Here is a 19,524-nt window from a genome sequence, read left to right on the forward strand (position 1 = left end):
GCTACCTGAATCTAGCCCCATGTGTCTCTGTTCTGCACTATATGGAGGCATCGGGTGTAAAAATCATTTTGGCATGCAACGCAGTTAAAAAGTTATTAATAATAAACTGTTGAAGGGCAAAACTTCCTGGACCTAAAGGAGTTGCCCAATTATTATTATTTTTGGATACCCCTGTGTGTTACTTATGCCTGTGCCCCCATTGGGTTGATTCCTCCTCCTCCTCCTATTTTATTTGTGATTGTCCTGTTTTATCCTACAGCTGCAAAGCCTGGTAGTCGGGAGAAATGGGCATTTTCGTTGGGTTTATCAGAACTAAAATCCATTCGCAAGAGCAAACCTGGCCTGAGCTGGTCCTACCTCATATTTATTACCAAGGAGGGGGTCTCCATTCAAGCTCTACATTTCCATCAGGGTGGGACAAAGGCTCTGTTGAAAGCCCTCCGGAAATACGTCATATTGGCAACGTAAGTACCAGAGACCTTCACCTTTATTCACATCGTGAATGTATCTTTGAGGCTACTTAGAGAGTAACTCCACTTATGTCATGGGTGCTCAACCTGTGGCCCTCCAGCTGTTGCGAACTACAAGTCCCATCATGCCTCTGTCTTTGGGAGTCATGTTTGTAACTGTCAACTTTGCAATGCCTCATGGGATTTGTAGTTCTGCAACAACTGGAGGGCCACAAGTTGAGCACCCATGACTTATGTTGAAGAAAATTATTCCCCTCTGCGGCATCTATGCACATTGCAGGGCTTTTAACAAACTTTGTTGCAGATTCCTACTTTTTGTTATTTTGAAGAAATGTTTTTTTGTGTCCATGTGTAAAGTGAATATGAAAGGGAGTGATATTTCATTAATGACCAGCTGCTGCACTTGCAGGGTTCTAATGAGGAAAAACGGCAGGGTCTGCAGCCCTTTAGACGTGATTTCACTTTGGGAGTATCTCAACAAAAATTACTTGTTGCAGAGGATGCCCAAAATCTGACTTGCATCTTAGTGTAGACTCCTGGGAAAATCAGTGAGCCAATCACATAAGCATGACATTTCTGGGGGTAGCCATATTGTAAATTAAAGTGCTGCACATTGAAAAGAAAAGGTGATTTTAATAACATTCAATTACAATATGACTTGTGTAGCAATTTTACATGAGATATAGCTATATAATTTATTTACTTTTATCCAACTCAAGTGTAGTTGCCCTTTAACGTCTATTGAAACCCAAGAATAAGCATGTAAAATTTTGCAGCTTACAAGACCTATTAATATGGTATGTGTGTGTGTGTATATATATACAGTGAGGAAAATAAGTATTTGAACACCCTGCTATTTTGCAAGTTCTCCCACTTGGGAATCATGGAGGGGTCTGAAATTGTTATCGTAGGTGCATGTCCACTGTGAGAGACATAATCCAAAAAAAAAATCCAGAAATCACAATGTATGATTTTTTTAACTATTTATTTGTATGATATAGCTGCAAATAAGTATTTGAACACCTGAGAAAAACAATGTTAATATTTGGTACATTAGCCTTTGTTTGCAATTACAGAGGTCAAACGTTTCTTGTAGTTTTTCACCAGGTTTGCACACACTGGAGGAGGGATTTTGGCCCACTCCTCCACACAGATCTTCTCTAGATCAGTCAGGTTTCTGGGCTGTCGCTGAGAAACACAGAGTTTGAGCTCCCTCCAAAGATTCTCTATTGGGTTTAGGTCTGGAGACTGGCTAGGCCACGCCAGAACCTTGATATGCTCCTTACAGAGCCAATCCTTGGTTATCCTGGCTGTGTGCTTCGGGTCATTGTCATGTTGGAAGACCCAGCCTCGACCCATCTTCAAAGCTCTAACTGAGGGAAGGAGGTTGTTGCCCAAAATCTCGCAATACATGGCCCCGGTCATCCTCTCCTTAATACAGTGCAGTCGCCCTGTCCCATGTGCAGAAAAACACCCCCAAAGCATGATGCTACCACCCCCATGCTTCACAGTAGGGATGATGTTCTTGGGATGGTACTCATCATTCTTCTTCCTCCAAACACGGTTAGTGGAATTATGACCAAAAAGTTCTATTTTGGTCTCATCTGACCACATGACTTTTTCCCATGACTCCTCTGGATCATCCAAATGGTCATTGGCAAACATAAGACGGGCCTTGACATGTGCTGGTTTAAGCAGGGGAACCTTCCGTGCCATGCATGATTTCAAACCATGACGTCTTAGTGTATTACCAACAGTAACCTTGGAAACGGTGGTCCCAGCTCTTTTCAGGTCATTGACCAGCTCCTCCCGTGTAGTCCTGGGCTGATTTCTCACCTTTCTTAGGATCATTGAGACCCCACGAGGTGAGATTTTGCATGGAGCCCCAGTCCGAGGGAGATTGACAGTCATGTTTAGCTTCTTCCATTTTCTAATGATTGCTCCAACAGTGGACCTTTTTTCACCAAGCTGCTTGGCAATTTCCCCGTAGCCCTTTCCAGCCTTGTGGAGGTGTACAATTTTGTCTCTAGTGTCTTTGGACAGCTCTTTGGTCTTGGCCATGTTAGTAGTTGGATTCTTACTGATTGTATGGGGTGGACAGGTGTCTTTATGCAGCTAATGACCTCAAACAGGTGCATCTAATTTAGGATAATAAATGGAGTGGAGGTGGACATTTTAAAGGCAGACTAACAGGTCTTTGAGGGTCAGAATTCTAGCTGATAGACAGGTGTTCAAATACTTATTTGCAGCTGTATCATACAAATAAATAGTTAAAAAATCATAAATTGTGATTTCTGGAATTTTTTTTTTGGATTATGTCTCTCACAGTGGACATGCACCTACGATGACAATTTCAGACCCCTCCATGATTTCCAAGTGGGAGAACTTGCAAAATAGCAGGGTGTTCAAATACTTATTTTCCTCACTGTATATATATATATATATATATATATATATATATATATATATATATATATATATATATATATATATATATATATATATATATATATATATATATATATATATTTTTGTGTATGTGTGTGTGTGTGTATATATATATATATATATATATATATATATATATATATATATATATAATATTAATATATGTTATGTGTGTGTGTGTGTATACATATATATAAATATCAGCTATACTGATATTAGTTTTCTTTTTTTAAGGCAAAGTACATTTTCTGCATTACAGAACAATTCCTGTGTCAAAAGTGTCCGATGTGTCTGCCGTAATATCGCAGTCGTGACAAAAATCGCAGATCACCGCCATTACTAGCAAAAAAAATTATAATTAAAAAAAAAAAAGTAATAATTCTATCCCCTATTTTGTAGGCGTTATAATGTTTGCGCAAAGAAATTACTATACTCTTATTGCGATTTTTTTTTAACAAAAATATGTAGAAGAATACGTATCAAACTAAACTGAAAAAAAAACGTTTTTTTTTTTTTTTTTTTTTTATGGGATATTTATTATAGCAAAAAGTAAAAAATAGTGTTTTTTTTCAAAATTGTTGCTCTATTTTTGTTTATAGCGCAAAAAATAAAAATTGCACAGGTGATCAAATACCACCAAAAGAAAGTCCTTTTTTTTCCCACAAATGGAGCGTCAGTTTTGTTTGGGAGCCACGTCGCACGACCGCGCAATTGTCATTCAAAGCGTGACGGTGCCGAAAGCTGAAATTTCGCCTGCCAGGAAGGGGGTATATGTGCCCAGTAAGCAAGTGGTTAATGGAGGTACAGACAGCAATAAAAACTGACTAGTGTACTAATCTCACTCCCCTCTATCCAAAACTAAAATAAAAAGGGGGGGGGGGCTGTCTTCTGTCTAAGGCTGGATTCAGACCTATGCATTTTTAGTGCTTTTTGCATTTTGAAGGTTTGCACTACAGCATGTGTTCCATAGGAAACCATGTTAAATGGACTGTAGTGCAAACCTGCAAAATGCAAAAAGCACTAAAAATTCCTAGGTGTGAATCCAGCCTTAAAGGGTTTTAGTGTGCGTGTTGCTCAGCGTTCGAGCAATGCATCCATGTTCTAGCAGCAGGACCTCCTGTGTTCCCAAATGACTGCTCATGTGTTTCTCAGGGCCTTCCAGAGTTCAGATCTACTTGACCTTCAGGCCTTGTACACACGATCAGACATGTTTGATGAAAACGGTCCGCGGACCGTTTTCATCGGACATGTCTGCTAGCAGATTTTGGTCTAATGTGTGTACACACCATCAGACCAAAATCCCCACGGACAGAATATGCGGTGACATGGAGGCGACGATGACGCGGCGACGTGCACGAACTCGGAAGTTCAATGCTTCCACGCATGCGTCGAATCACTTCGACGCCATGCGCGGGTTCTCGGGCCAGCGGACAAGTCCGATGAGTCGTACTGACTGTCGGACATGCTAAGAAACTTTTGTCCGCTGGAAACCTGTCCGCTAGGCTGGAAAAATGTCCGGTCGGCCCTACACAGGACCGAACATGTCCGCGGAAACTGGTCCGTGGACCAGTTTCCGCGGACATGTTCGGTCGTGTGTACGAGGCCTCAGTGTTCTCATCGTCTCTCCAGCCTATACCCACCACATGTGTCTTCAGTGATCCCCAGTATACTCTGGGTCCATCTAGCCTGTATTCAGCTCCTTGTTTCAGTGATCCCAGGCACCCCTATCTACAACCTGCTGCAGTGAGACCCTGTGCTCTCCATCTTGCCCCTGCTTCCAGTGACCTTTGTGTGTCTCACAGCCTGCTCTCTTTGACCTTATGGGCTCCAATGCATGTTAACCTGCTTTGTGTGATTCTGTGCACAGCAGCCTGCTTCCACTCCGGTGTGGCCCCGTGCCCTCCAGCTCGTACCCTGTTTCAGCGAGCATGTGCAGTCCTGCCTGTGATTCTCTAGTGATCCTGTGCTCCGAGAGACTCATTCCTGCCTATTCAAACTCAATCTCCAGTAGCTTGTCTGCTCTGGTGAGTCAGAGGGCTGGCACCCGGGAACCATCAACAGCCAAATCCTTCTCCACCCACCTCTCAACGAGAGACCCTGGATTTGCTTTCCCCCTTCTGTCGGGGTGCTCCATTCATAGAGCTCTACTACAGCTTCTTTAAATGAAACGGGATCTCTGAATGGAGGACCCATGTATAAATGATAGTTCTGCCCCCTCCATTCATAGATTGTGTTCCATTCATAGAAGGTGTAGTATGGCTTATATGGATGAAGCAGTTGGGCATAAAGGTTGGGCATAGTTGGACTCTTTGATGAAAACCTGTTAAATCCCATTAGTTGTATTAACCCTTGCCGCACTGGAAGATAATGGGGTTAGGGAAGTGGTTAAAGGATAAGTTCACCTTTGTAAAAAACAATAATAAATGCACATCTTTTTGCAGGTAAAATAATGTGCATCTTTTACTAGACGCCTGCAAAGCATAGCACCCGCGATCAGAAAATCGTGGGTGCCATGCAGGACTCTTGCAGACTTGTCAGTGTAACCCGTCTACTCGTACCTTGTATGGGCAAGCAGTTACACACTGACAGGAAGAAACATTAAACAGCGCTCTGGTACTTCAATGAGATCTGCAAGCCGAAAGCCGGAGCCGTGATGACGTCACTCCCGCGCATGCTCACGGGAGCCGCCAGTAACAGCACACTCATTGAAGCAACACCACGTACGTGCCATTGCTTTAGTGCGCATGTGCTGATTACGTTGGCACATGCAGATACAAGGGATATCTCCAGGTTTAGGAGATATCCGGGGTAGCTAAAGGTAAGCCTTATTATAGGCTTACCTGTAGCAAAAAGTGAATTGTACTGCCGCGTACCGACGATCGGACATTCCGACAACAAAACCATACATTTTTTTTTCCGACGGAATGTTGGCTCCAGCTTGTCTTGCGTACACACGGTCACACAAATCTTCTCTGAAATACAGAACTTCAAGAACGCGGTGACGTACAAGATGTACGACAAGCCGAGAAAAATGAAGTTCAATAGCCAGTGCGGCTCTTCTGCTTGATTCCGAGCATGCGTGGAATTTTGTGTGTCGGAATTGTGTACACGCTTGGAATTTCCGACAACAAGTTTTGTTGTCGGAAAATTTGAGAACCAGCTCTCGGACATTTGTTGTCAGAAATTCCAACAGCAAATGTCTGATTGAGCATACACACGGTCAGATTTTCTGACAACAAGCTCACATCGAACATTTGTTGTCGGAAATTCCGATCGTGTGTACGCGGCATAAGAGTTGACAACCCCTTTCACACTGAATCGTTTTAGCGTTAAAAATAGCGCTATTAAAACGCTCATAAAACGCTCTCCATGCATCTCAATGGACCCTTTCACACTGAGTCCTGCAAGCAGCATCTTTGGAGCAGCTTTTGGGCGCTGAAAGAAAACGCTCCAAAAACGCCCCTCTACATTGAAATGAATTGAAAGCGCTGTAAAAACGCCTTACCCTTTCACACTGAGGCACTGCAAAAACGCCCTGAAACGTTAGGGTCTTAGCGGTGCTTTACCAGCACATTGGGATTGCAGATGAGGCTTTGCTCGAAGAACGCATTAAAAACGCCCCAGTGTGAAAGGGGCCTTAACCACTTAAGGTCCGCCTAACGCCGATATACGTCGGCAGAATGGCACGGCTGGGCACAATCACATACCTGTACGTGATTGTATAATGCCCAAGCCGCGGGACTCGCGGACTCGATCGCCGCTGGAGTCCCGCGATCGGTCCCCGGAGCTGAAGAACGGGGAGAGCTGTGTGTAAACACAGCTTCCCGGTTCTTCACTGTGGCGCCGTCATTGATTGTGTGTTCCCTTTTATAGGGAAACACAATCAATGACGTCACACCTACAGCCACACCCCCCTACAGTTAGAAACACAAATGAGGTCACACAACCCCTACAACGCCCCCTGTGGTTAACTCCCAAACTGCAATTGTCATTTTCACAGTAAACCATGCAGATTTTTTTGCTGTGAAAATGACAATGTTCCCAAAAATGTGTCAAAATTGTCCGAAGTGTCCGCCATAATGTCGCAGTCACAAAAAAAAATCGCTGATCGCCGACATTAGTAGTAAAAAAAAAACATTTATAAAAATGCAATAAAACTATCCCCTATTTTGTAAACGCTATAAATTTTGCGCAAACCAATTTTTCGATAAATGCTTATTGCGATTTTTTTTTTTCTTACCAAAAATAGGTAGAATACGTATCGGCCTAAACTGAGGAACAAAAATATTTTTTTTATATATATTTTTGGGAGATATTTATTATAGCAACAAGTAAAAAATATTGCATTTTTTTTCAAAATTGTCGCTCTATTTTTGTTTATAGCGCAAAAAATAAAAACCGCAGAGGTGATCAAATACCACCAAAAGAAAGCTCTATTTGTGGGAAAAAAAGGACGCCAATTTTGTTTGGAAGCCACGTCGCACGACTGCGCAATTGTCAGTTAAAGCGACGCAGTGCCGAATCGCAAAAAGGAGTCTGGTCCTTTAACTGCATTTTGGTCCGGGTCTTAAGTGGTTAAGGATAAAAAAGGGGCAGAGCGGAGAGCCACTGACTGACTGTCATAGTTTTCTGTTCAGAGCGGAGGGGAGAACTGAGTGATCAGGGGTGTTTGGTTGCTCAGTTCTCAGTGCAGAGCCAGCCGGAGACTGATGCTGCATCCACCTAGGTGAGTAAATTATTATTAATTTTTTTTTTAATAAACCCCATATGTCTCTTTTTATAATTTCACTTTTCGCTTTATATGTGTTGTAGAAAAAAAATGAAAGTACATAAATGTAAAATTTGGCATTTTCTTGCATTTTATCCGCAACGCGCCAGAGAATGATGATCGTGCGTACTTTAACCTTCTGAAAAACGTCCAAGCTTGTGTTTTGCATTCGGATACAGTGAATGTGTTTTCAGCACAGCTCAGATTGAAAGGCCAGAATTTCAGGTCCATCAATACTGGAAATGACTAGACAGCATAACCATTAATAGAGACATTCCCGCTTTGAAGGAATTATTGAGTGGCCTCTTTGTTTTCCTATGTATTATGTATGAGGCTCATCTTGTCATAACTGCTAGAGTTTCACTTACTTTCTTGTAATACAGCTGCCGCCGGAATTGGCGCGATGCTGACAAGTGCTGAGTCAGGCTATTAGGGAGGCCGGGTATTTCTCAATGAGCTTATCAGAGTAATGGAGTAAAAGTAACCTGTAGACCAAACTTTATTTAAAGAGACAATGTTACCTTCCCTATGCAGGAAAAAGTGACAGTTTCTCTCCAGCGAGCCCCCCCCAGACCTTATCTGTGCCCCTTCCTCTGTTGCAGCTGCCACCAAAATCCGTTACTTAAGCAACCCAGGGAACGGTTTTCTTTTACCTATCCACGTGACCCGCTCCCTCGCTTATCAGCTAGGTTTTCCCTGTGCTTTTATACAGACAATAAAAAATATATATTTAAAAGGAATATCCATTTTAACCACTTGCTGCCTAACAGTACATTTACTGCTAGCGGGTGGCACAGCCAGGCATGGCAACGTATTGGTATGTCGCAATCCTTGCTAATCTGTAACAAAGTGCGAAAATGGGAGTTTTAAGGTGCCAAATTAACCATTTGAAACAATCAAAATTTACAAGATTTTATTAAATAAACATACATTTATTTTTATTTTTTAATAAAAAATTTAAGAAAATTCATACGATCATAGTACATGGTATTTTAAGCTCTACATGTTTCGCCATCAGCATGGCTTCCTCAGGAGCCTATTATAAACCTTGTGTACAAAGTCACTATAAATAGACAAAAAAAAAAGCATTACGTTTATTCAATCAACATAAAATACCAACATTTATTTATAAGGACCCAAAAGGTCTAATAAAGATATACAGAAGACCAATATATATACAGTACAGACCAAAAGTTTGGACACACCTTCTCAATAAAAGAGTTTTATTTTCATGACTATGAAAATTGTAGATTTCACACTGAAGGCATCAAAACTATGAATTAACACATGTGGAATTATACATAACAAAAAAGTGTGAAACAACTGAAAATATATTTCATATTCTAGGTTCTTCAAAGTAGCCACCTTTTGCAGCAGACACGTCTCTAGAACTGTTAGGAGGAGACTGTGTGAATCAGGCCTTCATGGTAGAATATCTGCTAGGAAACCACTGCTAAAGAAAGGCAACAAGCAGAAGAGACTTAGAAAAAATAATATAGAAAAAATAAAAAACTGCGCCAACTCTAATAACCAGCCCGTGATGCTGGAACAATAATCAATATGAAAGTATGTGCAAAATAAGTGAATAAGTCCATATAAAATGTCCAAATAAAAGCAAAGGGCACCAAAATGAATAGCAAAATTCTGGCACTTCAGTTCAGATAACACCACGGTGAGGGTAATACTTGATCAGTGAAGCCACCACCACACAGACAGCCTCTTACCAGATGGCTAAAAGGGAATAGCCATAAATAAGGTGCACCACTCTCTCTGGGATCCTGATCGCTATTTATCCAGGGAAGGTGTCTCCAGAGGGGAAGCGCCTGCTATCCAACGAGTCCACCAAGGCAGAGTGACAGCCTGTCCACTCGGGGGGATCACGTGGTCCCGTTAACCCAAGAATGAAAGAATGGACCAATAGTGTGATACCGTATGAGGGATTTTAATAGATAAAAAAGAATGTACTTACAATAATGTACAATCAGACATAAAAGCATTTGCCGGCCGGCAACGAGAGCCCTTCCTCGTTTCGTATAAAGCGCGGTGGCGTCACTGAGCGCACGTCCCAGACGCGTTTCGTCATAGGCTGACGTTATCAATGGGGATTGATAATTGATAATTGATTATTGTTCCAGCATCACGGGCTGGTTATTAGAGTTGGCGCAGTTTTTTATTTTTTCTATGCTATTTATGTGTATATACACTGTTTATTGCTGCCTTCGGTATTAACGTACCTACACTATCACTTTTTTAATTTATTTCATTATTTTGGTTAGCGCGAATTTTTTCGTTTTTATAAGCAGAAGAGACTTGTTTGGGCTAAAGAACACAAGGCATGGACATTAGACCAGTGGAAATCTGTGCTTTGGTCTGATGAGTCCAAACTTGAGATCTTCGGTTCCAACCCCCGTGTCTTTGTGCGACGCAGAAAAGGTGAACGGATGGACTCTACATGCCTGGTACCCACTGTGAAGCATGGAGGAGGAGGTGTGATGGTGTGGGGGTGCTTTGCTGGTGACACTGTTGGCGATTTATTCCAAATTGAAGGCATACTGAACCAGCATGGCTACCACAGCATCTTGCAGCGGCATGCTATTCCATCCGGTTTGCGTTTAGTTGGACCATCATTTATTTTTCAACAGGACAATGACCCCAAACACACCTCCAGGCTGTGTAAGGGCTATTTGACCAATAAGGAGAGTGATGGGGTGCTGCGCCAGGTGACTACCTCTTGAAGCTCATCAAGAGAATGCCAAGAGTGTGCCAAGCAATAATCAAAGCAAAAGGTGGCTACTTTGAAGAACCTAGAATATGAAATATATTTTATTTATTTTTATATTTAGTTTTGATGCCTTCAGTGTGAATCTACAATTTTCATAGTCATGAAAATAAAGAAAACTCTTTGAATGAGAAGGTGTGTCCAAACTTTTGGTCTGTACTGTATATAAACTAGTGTAAGGAAGCTCATGGATTATTAACTTTTTTATTTGTTCAGAAAAAAATGACTCGATGTTGATGGGGGAATCCTCCCACAGTGCCTTTGTTTGCTGACAGAAAGGAGACTTCCCTGCAATCACATTAAACTGATCGGTGCTGTGGGCTGAAGTCAGGGGTGCTGATCGAGCAGAATTTTTTGTACAGAAGTCGATTGGTAGATTGACTTCTGTACAACCACCCTACTCATACATGGATCAAAATGTGTCTGGTTCCTTCTTAAGTGGCCACATTTTTTTAGCTTAGTACCAGGAAAGGAGCAGCTTCTGTTTCCCTTGTGCAATGCCGAGCAGCAGGCTTCCATTAATAATTATAATAATAATTGAAGGGAATTTAACAAGACACGTGGCCACTCATTAAAACGAAAGAAAAGAGGTTTAACCTTAAACTACGTAGAGGGTTCTTTACTGTAAGAGCGGCAAGGAGGTGGGGGGCGACCGAGAGCCTCAGAAACACTCGGAAAGGCCTGAGTATTTCCGAGTTTTTTTCGAGCATTTCCGAACAGCTCCGATCAGCTCATCTCCAGCGCCCCCCCCCCCACCTTAGGTCAAATGCGGTTCTGCACACCGCTGTGGCTTGAATCCTACTTGTTTTACGAGACAAGCCTCGCAAACCAAGTTTTTTTTTCAAAACAGTGCTCGTATTGCGAAACGCTCGTTAACAGCGTTACTCGCAATCCAAGGTTTCACTGTAAATGTTTGCTTTTGGGTTTAATGTCGCTTTAAGAAGACGGAATCGTATGAGGTCAAACTCTAGGAGCCTGATTCATAAACAGGACAAAGCTAAAAGCGATGAGTCAAATGTCTTGTTTTGTGATACTGTCCCGGGCTGTAAAGGTTGTGTACTTTTTCGTTGGGTTACTATTAGTTTTCTTTCAGTCAGCAAACAGTAAGTAAAATAAGTCAGGCTTTGACTTTGACAGTTAGTAGTGTACTGTGCGTCATCAAAAAAACAACTGCTAGCGAGGACATAACAGTCCTATCTCACAAAAGTCAGTATATCTCTCACACTTTGTAAATATTATATTATATCTTTTCATGTAACAACATTGGAGAAATGACACTTTTCCACAATGTAAATTAATGAGTGTACAGCTTGTATAAAAGTGTAAATTTACAAAATAACCCAACACACAACCATTAATGTCTAAACTGCTGGCAACAAAAGTGAGTACACTCCTAAGTGAAAATGTCCAAATTGGGCCCAATTACCATTTTCCCTCCCCGGTGTCATGTGACTCGTTGGTGTTACAAGGTCTCAGGTGTGAATGGGGAGCAGGTGTGTTAAATTTGGTGTTATCGCTCTCGCTCTCACTCTCTCATACCGGTCACTGGAAGTTCAACATGGCACCTCATGGCAAAGAACTCTCTGAGGATCTGAAAAAAAGGATTGTTGCTCTACATAAAGATGGCTTAGGCCAGTGATGGCGAACCTTGGCACCCCAGGTGTTTTGGAACTACATTTCCCATGATGGTAGTGCACTCTGCAGTGTAGTTGAGCATCATGGGAAATGTACTTCCAAAACTTCTGGGGTGCCAAGGTTCGCCATCACTGGCCTAGGCTATAAGAAGATTGCCAAGACCCTGAAGCTGAGCTGCAGCACAGTGACAAAAATCATACAGCGGTTTAACAGGACAGGTTCCACTCAGAACAGGCCTCGCCATGGTCGACCAAAGAAGTTGAGTGCACATGCTCAGAGTCATATCCAGAGGTTGTCTTTGGGAAATAGAAGTATGAGTGCTGCCAGCATTGCTGCAGAGGTTGAAGGGGTGGGGGGTCAGCCTGTCAGTACTCAGACCATACGCCGCACGCTGCATCAAATTAGTCTGCATGGCCGTCGTACCCAGAAGGAAGCCTCTTTTAAAGATAATGCACAATAAAGACAGAAAACAGTTTGCTGAAGACAAGCAGACTAAGGACTTGTTGTTTTAACTTTGGATAGTAAAACATTATACAGCCCACTTCCTGTTTCTTGTCTGGTAAAAAAGCCTAGGCTTTTGACATCATGCACAGCTCTTTTTCTTACTCTTGTGAGAGTTTGCCAGGAAGGGAGGGGGGATGAGTCATAAGAGGGCCAATGAGATTTTCAGAGCTGGAGGCGTGTGTCTGTGTAAATCCAGGAAGTGAACAGGCAGCAGCTTCAGCTGCCCACAGTTAAAATGGCTGCAGACAGACTCAGTGGAGGGAGATATCTGCAGCATATTTGGCAAGTACAGAATCACAGTATATATAAAATAATATGCAAAGTGGTTGGAGGGAAGCTTCAGAATGGCAAAGATGTTTTAATTACAAATTATGTCAGCAGACTGCAGTTCCTCTTTAAGTCATCTTGCAGAAAGGATTGACAGTACATTATGTTCTTTAATTATATTGTATTCTATTCCTACAGTTCTCCAAGGGATTCCCGTCTTTTCTTGGTCTATCCCCATGACTCTCATGCTCTGTCCCACTCTTTCGATGAGCTTCAGATGTTTGATGACGGTTCCTCTGACCTGGTGTCTGTAAGCAGTGACCTTTTATATACCTTTTAAAAATTATAAGGGAGATTTACTAAAATGTGGTGCAGCTTTGCATGGTAACAAATCGGCTTCTAGGTTTAAGCCCCCTTTCACATCGGCGCGATTTGATTGTCAAATTGCATGCCAAAAATCGCAACCTATTGCCGGCGACGGCACTGTCCCAATCAGAGCGACGCCGACTTTATGGCGCCACAAGTAGTTCCTGCACAACTTTTTGGGACTTCGGGGGCAATTTCAATAGACACTTGCGCATGAACCCGCACAGATTTCTTTAAAATCGCCCCCGAACTCGCACTGAAATGCGGTTTTAAAATCGTGCGAGTTCAGCTGATTTCAAACCCGCGTTCTGTGAACGTAACTTTATAGTCACAGCTTAATTGAACAAGCTGACGTTACAAGCTGATTGGTTACCATGCACAGCTGCACCCCAGTATCTGTATCCGTGCTGTCTAAGTTTTAGTTGAGATAGGGCCCAGTGATGGCGAACCTTGGCACCCCAGATGTTTTGGAACTACATTTCCCATGATGCTCATGCACTCTGCTGTGTAGGTGAGCATCATGGGAAATGTAGTTCCAAAACAACTGGGGTGCCAAGGTTCGCCATCACTGAGATAGGCAGTCTCCATACTGCAGCAACAGATCTGTTTCTTCATAATGAACACCTGTGTGTACCAGTGTTAATTTCGTTGACTAAAACATTTGTTTTCTTTAACCACTTAAGCCCCGGACCATTTTGTTGCTAAATGCCCAGGCCAGGTTTTGCGATTCGGCACTGCGTCGCTTTAACAGACAATTGCGCGGTCGTGCGACGTGGCTCCCAAACAAAATTGGCGTCCTTTTTTACCCACAAATAGAGCTTTCTTTTGGTGGTATTTGATCACCTCTGCGGTTTTTATTTTTTGCGCTATAAACAAAAATAGAGCGACAATTTTGAAAAAAAATGCAATATTTATTACTTTTTGCTGTAATAAATATCCCCCAAAAACATATATACATTTTTTTTTTTCCTCAGTTTAGGCCGATACGTATTCTTCTACCTATTTTTGGTAAAAAAAATCGCAATAAGCGTTTATCGATTGGTTTGCGCAAAATTTATAGCTTTTACAAAATAGGGGATATTTTTATTGCATTTTTTATTAATTATTTTTTTTTTACTACTAATGGCGGCGATCAGCGATTTTTTTCGTGACTGCAACATTATGGCAGACACTTCGGACAATTTTGACACATTTTTGGGACCATTGTCATTTTCACAGCAAAAAATGCATTTAAATTGCATTCTTTATTGTGAAAATGACAGTTGCAGTTTGGGAGTTAACCACAGGGGGCGCTGAACGTGTGTGTTTACAACTGTAGGGGGGTGTGGCTGTAGGTCTGATGTCATCGATTGTGTCTCCCCTATAAAGGGGATGACACGATCGATGCGCCGCCACAGTGAAACACGGGGAAGGCCGTGTTTACATACGGCTCTCCCCGTTCTTCAGCTCCGGGGAGCGATCGCGACGGAGCGGCTATAAACGAATAGCCGCGCCGTCGTCCCAGATCGCTCCCCGAGGTAAGCCGCCCCCGACCCGCGGAAAGGCAAGGATGTATATATACGCCCATCTGCCTGTCCGTGCCATTTTGCGGACGTAAATAGTCGTGCGGCGGGCGTTAAGTGTTTAAAAAAAAAAATATTTCTCTTTCGTTCATAGACGGACACAGCCTTCATTGACCTTAGGGTTATGCTTCTTCCTACCAGGAGATTTAGGCAGAATTCTACAGCACTTAAGGTGTTAAAAACTTTCCTTCATGCCGCTCCTCCCAGGGGGCGTGGCTCCCCAGGCATAACCCACACCCTGCTCTAGCAGCTTCAGTTTGTTTCTGCCTAACCGACAGGAGAGTCAGGCTCTCTCTGGAGTCCTGGACTCGAGTTTTTTTTGCAATTTTTCTTGCGACTTTTCTCGCTTTTTATTATTTTGTTCCTGCATTTTTGAATCCTGCGATTCTTCTATCAACAGCCGACTGGGTGACAGGCTGGGTCCTCGGCCCTTGTAGTCCCCCCAGGTTCGGCCTTCGAGCGTGTGCCGGCCCTTAGCTCAGCTTTGGGACGTCCACGACAGGCCCCGTTGCTCCAGGGGCGGCCGGGGAACTTCGGTTCTAGGGCACACATATGACCTGTCTTTTATGGCCTTGTCACAGTGTGTCTGGCCGACAGCCATGCCGTTTAGCGGACGTTGGTTCTGTCTGGGATACCTCCAGCCGGTGGTCGCAGGACAGGTAAGTAGTGACCCCTTACTCAGGTAGGTGGTCTGGCTGGAATTTGCCCAGGGTAGGTCGACTGAGGGTTCGCCCTGCTTTCCTCTCTCCCTTATTCCTCTCCTTCCTTCCTTCCATTTTGGGTAGCGGCTGTGAGGTTTTTTTTTTCTGGGGTCTCTTTATTATCACCGGGGCCTGTGTGTTAGCTGGGGCTGTGTGTGTTCACTGCAGGGGGCTGTAGTGTTCTCTGCGGGACTTGTGTGCTGTTTTACTGTGCTGCTGTGGCTGCTGGCGGTGTCTCTTCTTTTAAAAAAAAAAACAAAAAAACATTTTGCCGTAGTCGCGCCTTGTATATCTCGGCGGCCATTTTCTTGTGGTCCTTGGCGTTTTTTTTGCATTACGGCGGCCATCTTTCATTTTCGTTTGGCCTCGTGTGGCCGTTTTAGCGCTCGGAGAGACCGCGAATCTCTCCGTGGGGACTGTCAGCAGCGCAGCCGGCTTCTCAGCACATCATCAGGCTCCTCTCAGCGCGATGCACCAGGCGGGGTGGTGAGTTCCCTGGGGGCCCTCATGCTCAGAATAGAGCTGGAACAGCCGGGAGGTGACCGTGGGTGGTTCTCTGCTTTGCAGTTTGGGTAACTCGGTGGTGGGATGCCCTGGAGCCTGTACTAGGTACTATCCTCCCCACTAAGGCCTGAGTTAACCCTTGATGCCCCTCCCCCTGCCACTTCTGTTGAGGGAGTGTTGTTTCTGAAGCAGCTAGTGCCTGGTTGGGGGGTAAAAAAGCGCCCCCTCCCTGAGCCTGCTTCGGGGGATGCCGCTGACATTAGACCATGCCCGGCTATTGCGTCTGGCTCTGGTTCTGTGGTGTCAGTGGCTGCGGGCTAAAAACCCACGCGACCAAGGAATTTATTGGAGCTCTTATTTTCTGCGGTTGGAGCTTATAGCTCAGTAACTAGACGGTTTGTGGTTTTGGCGGAGGTACCAGATGTACCGGTCCCTTTTGGGTTCCGCAAACCGCAGCGCACTGCATCTGTGTTCCTTATTTGGACTTTTTATGTTACACCGCAGTATATATATATATATATATATATATATATATATATATATATATATATATATATATATATATATATATATATATATATATATATATTTTTTTTTTTTTTGCAGTCCCTGAATGCTTTGTGACCCCTTTGTAGGTAGGTGGGTCTCTCCTCCTGTGGACCCTCCAGTGTCCGGATGGAGCAAAGCCGCCACGTTGCCCGTGGAAGGGGCTCCTGCCTGTGGGGACCCCGCTGAGACCGGTCTTGACTCGGTCTCTGGTGTCACAGACTCGGACTAGAGGGGCGTAGCTCCTGCTGCAGGAGCTGGGGGCACAAGATGCTGCTGAGCCCTGTAAGGACCTAGCTGAACGTTTGGTTCGGGGTCTGTAGTTCGTCTGTCAGTCAGTCCTGGATGCGCTTCCCTTGCTTTCCAGGGCCTCCGCCTGTGTGGGGGTGTTTGCGCCGCCTCGTGTGGCTTACATGCTGGTCTTCGGACCGATCCTCAAAGGGTCCTTGGTGGACTCACCCCTTTAAGGGTGGGCGGCTTTTTGGGCCTCCCGGGTTGACACCCCTAGGGATGCCACGGGTGGTGAGAGCACGCTGCTTCCTCTGCTAGGAAGGGCAAGGAGCCTTGCCGTCGGCGAGTGCCCTCCTCTCCCGAGCGGTTCGTGCGCCCAGCATGGTGGGTATGTCTGCAGGGTGCTAAGGCCCCCGCTGCGGGGCTGTGACGCGCCTGGCACCTCGTGCCTTACGGGCCTGCGGACAGTACTGCCTCCGCATGTAGGTCTGCCCCCACCCGCGTCGGGGGGGGGGCTGGCTTTGTGACTTTGCGGCTCGGTTGAGGCCTCTTCTTTCCGACCGTTGGCCTTGCGAAGTTGTTTTCTCGCGGTGCAAGATAGATTTACTCTCTTGGCTACCTAACAGATTTTTTCCCTCCATCCCCTGGCTTCCTCCGGTTCACCGGTTGGCTCTGTCCAGGATCTTCTGATCGGGGGAGTGATGGTGCCAGTTCCCTCGATGGAACGGTCTCAGGGGTAATACTCTGATCTGTTTGTAGTCCCCATGGTGGACGGGGTCCGTCCAATCCTGGGCCTCAGGGCCCTCGTTTGTTTTTTGTAAAATACAAAATTTCAGGATGGGGATTTTTTCTGGCGTCCTTGGATGTCATGAACGCGTACCTGCATGTTCCCATATGCTCCAAGCACCAGGGATTCTGGGCTTTGCGGTCAGGGTGGACCATTTTTTCTTTTTGTGGCCCTCCCGCTCGACTTGGGTCGACACCACAGGTTTTCACCGGGGTGCTCGTCGCGATACTGGCCCGGCTGTGACAGCGCTTCCACCCTGTTTTTTTCAGCCACTGGCTTAGCGACGTGGCTGTTGAGAGCCTGGGGCTGAATGCCCGAGGCCTATTGGGCTCGGTGGTCTCTACCGTGCTGCCGGCACGGTAGTCTACCTCACGTAGGATTTACATCATACGTGGAGGGCCTGCATCTCTGGTGAGGAGATGAAATGGCACCCACGTACGTACGTACGTACGTACGTACGTACGTACGTACGTACGTACGTACGTGGTGTGCAGGATTCTGCTGTTTTTTACAGCGGGGAGTGGATCAGGCTCTCGCCTTACGTACAGTTGGGAGTCAGTTTTCTGCTCTGGCTGTTACTTTCAATGAGTCTTGGCGTCGCACTCCTTGGTGCGTACGTCTGTTCTGGGGGTCTGGCATATGGCCCCTCCACTACTCCCATGGGACTTGTATTAGTCCTTTTGGTTCTTCTGGATGCTCCCTTTGTGGACATTCGGGAGGTTTTTTGTTGACTGTCACGAGAAGGGAGCAGGTTTAGCTCAGTGCTGGAGTGCCTGCCCTTCATGCATTTGACTCTGGGTTCCAGCCCAGGAAGGTCTGCGTTGTCACGTGGCCATGGCTCGTCGTGGGCATTTCCACTGTGATTTTTTCTGGTAGCAATTGCCTCGATCAGACGAGTGTTTGTCTGAACTGGCGGCCTTGTCTTGCAAGGCTCCCTACTTGGTCATCCATAAGGATGGGGTGGTGTTGCGGCGCAGCCGTCTTTTCTCCCCAAGGTCGTTTCGGCTTTTCACGTTGGTGTGGACATTGTTCTTCCATCCTTATGTCCTTGGCCGAAATGGAGGGAGGTGGCCACTTTACATCCTCTGGATGTGATTCGGGCCCTATGTATGTACTTATCTGCTACGATTCCGTTCCGGAAGTCGGTCTCACTGTTCGTGTCGCTGGCTGTTTCTACCAGGGGGCCTGGTAGTCTCGTCGGCCACCTTTTTTCCGGGGTGGATCCGACGGATTGTGCTTCAGGCCTATGCCCTGAAGGGGCGGGCGCCTCCCTTTTGGGTTACGGCGCATTCGACCAGGGCGATTGGGGCCTCTTGGGCTTTCTGGCATCATGCCTCTGTGTTACAGGGGTGTATGGCAGCGACCTGGTCGTCATTCCACACTTTTTCTTAGTCTTACAAGGTGGATGTGTGTGCATCTTATGATGCCTCCTTCGACCGCATGTGTTACAGGCGGCAGTTTAATGTTGGGGTTCCTCCGTTGAGTAACTCCGGTTTTGTTTGGGGTGTAACCTGTTTTTGCTGTGTTATTTTTCCCACCCCTCGAATTTTTTGACACTGCTTGGGGACGTCCCTAAGGTCAATGAAGGCTGTGTCCGTCTATGAACGAAAGAGAAAAAAGGATTTTTGTACTCACCGTAAAATCCATTTCTCTGAGTTCATAGACGGACACAGCACCCACCCCTCCTTGGTTTGTACTGCTTGTTAAGAACTGAAGCTGCTAGAGCAGGGTGTGGTTTATGCCTGGGGGAGCCACGCCCCCTGGGAGGAGCGGCATGAAGGAAAGTTTTTAACACCTTAAGTGCTGTAGAATTCTGCCTAAATCTCCTGGTAGGAAGAAGCATAACCCTAAGGTCAATGAAGGCTGTGTCCGTCTATGAACTCAGAGAAATGGATTTTACGGTGAGTACAAAAATCCTTTTTTTTCCTCAGTTTAGGCCGATGTGTATGAAATGTA

The 19,524-nt window shown here is 44.9% G+C and overlaps 1 protein-coding gene across 2 annotated transcripts in view; it reads left to right on the forward strand.

The window, feature by feature from the left end:
• The window catches only part of TBC1D17 (TBC1 domain family member 17), a 125,023-nt gene that overhangs the window by 51,522 nt on the left and 53,977 nt on the right, over positions 1–19,524 (forward strand). For both annotated transcript variants that reach the window (XM_040327529.1, XM_040327530.1), the window contains exons 5-6: positions 260–464; positions 13,070–13,181. In XM_040327529.1, the coding sequence (XP_040183463.1) occupies positions 260–464; positions 13,070–13,181 (317 nt within the window). The remainder of the gene's footprint in view (positions 1–259; positions 465–13,069; positions 13,182–19,524) is intronic.

This window comes from Rana temporaria, chromosome 10 (assembly GCF_905171775.1).
Source record: "Rana temporaria chromosome 10, aRanTem1.1, whole genome shotgun sequence".
NCBI classification, from domain to species: domain Eukaryota; kingdom Metazoa; phylum Chordata; class Amphibia; order Anura; family Ranidae; genus Rana; species Rana temporaria.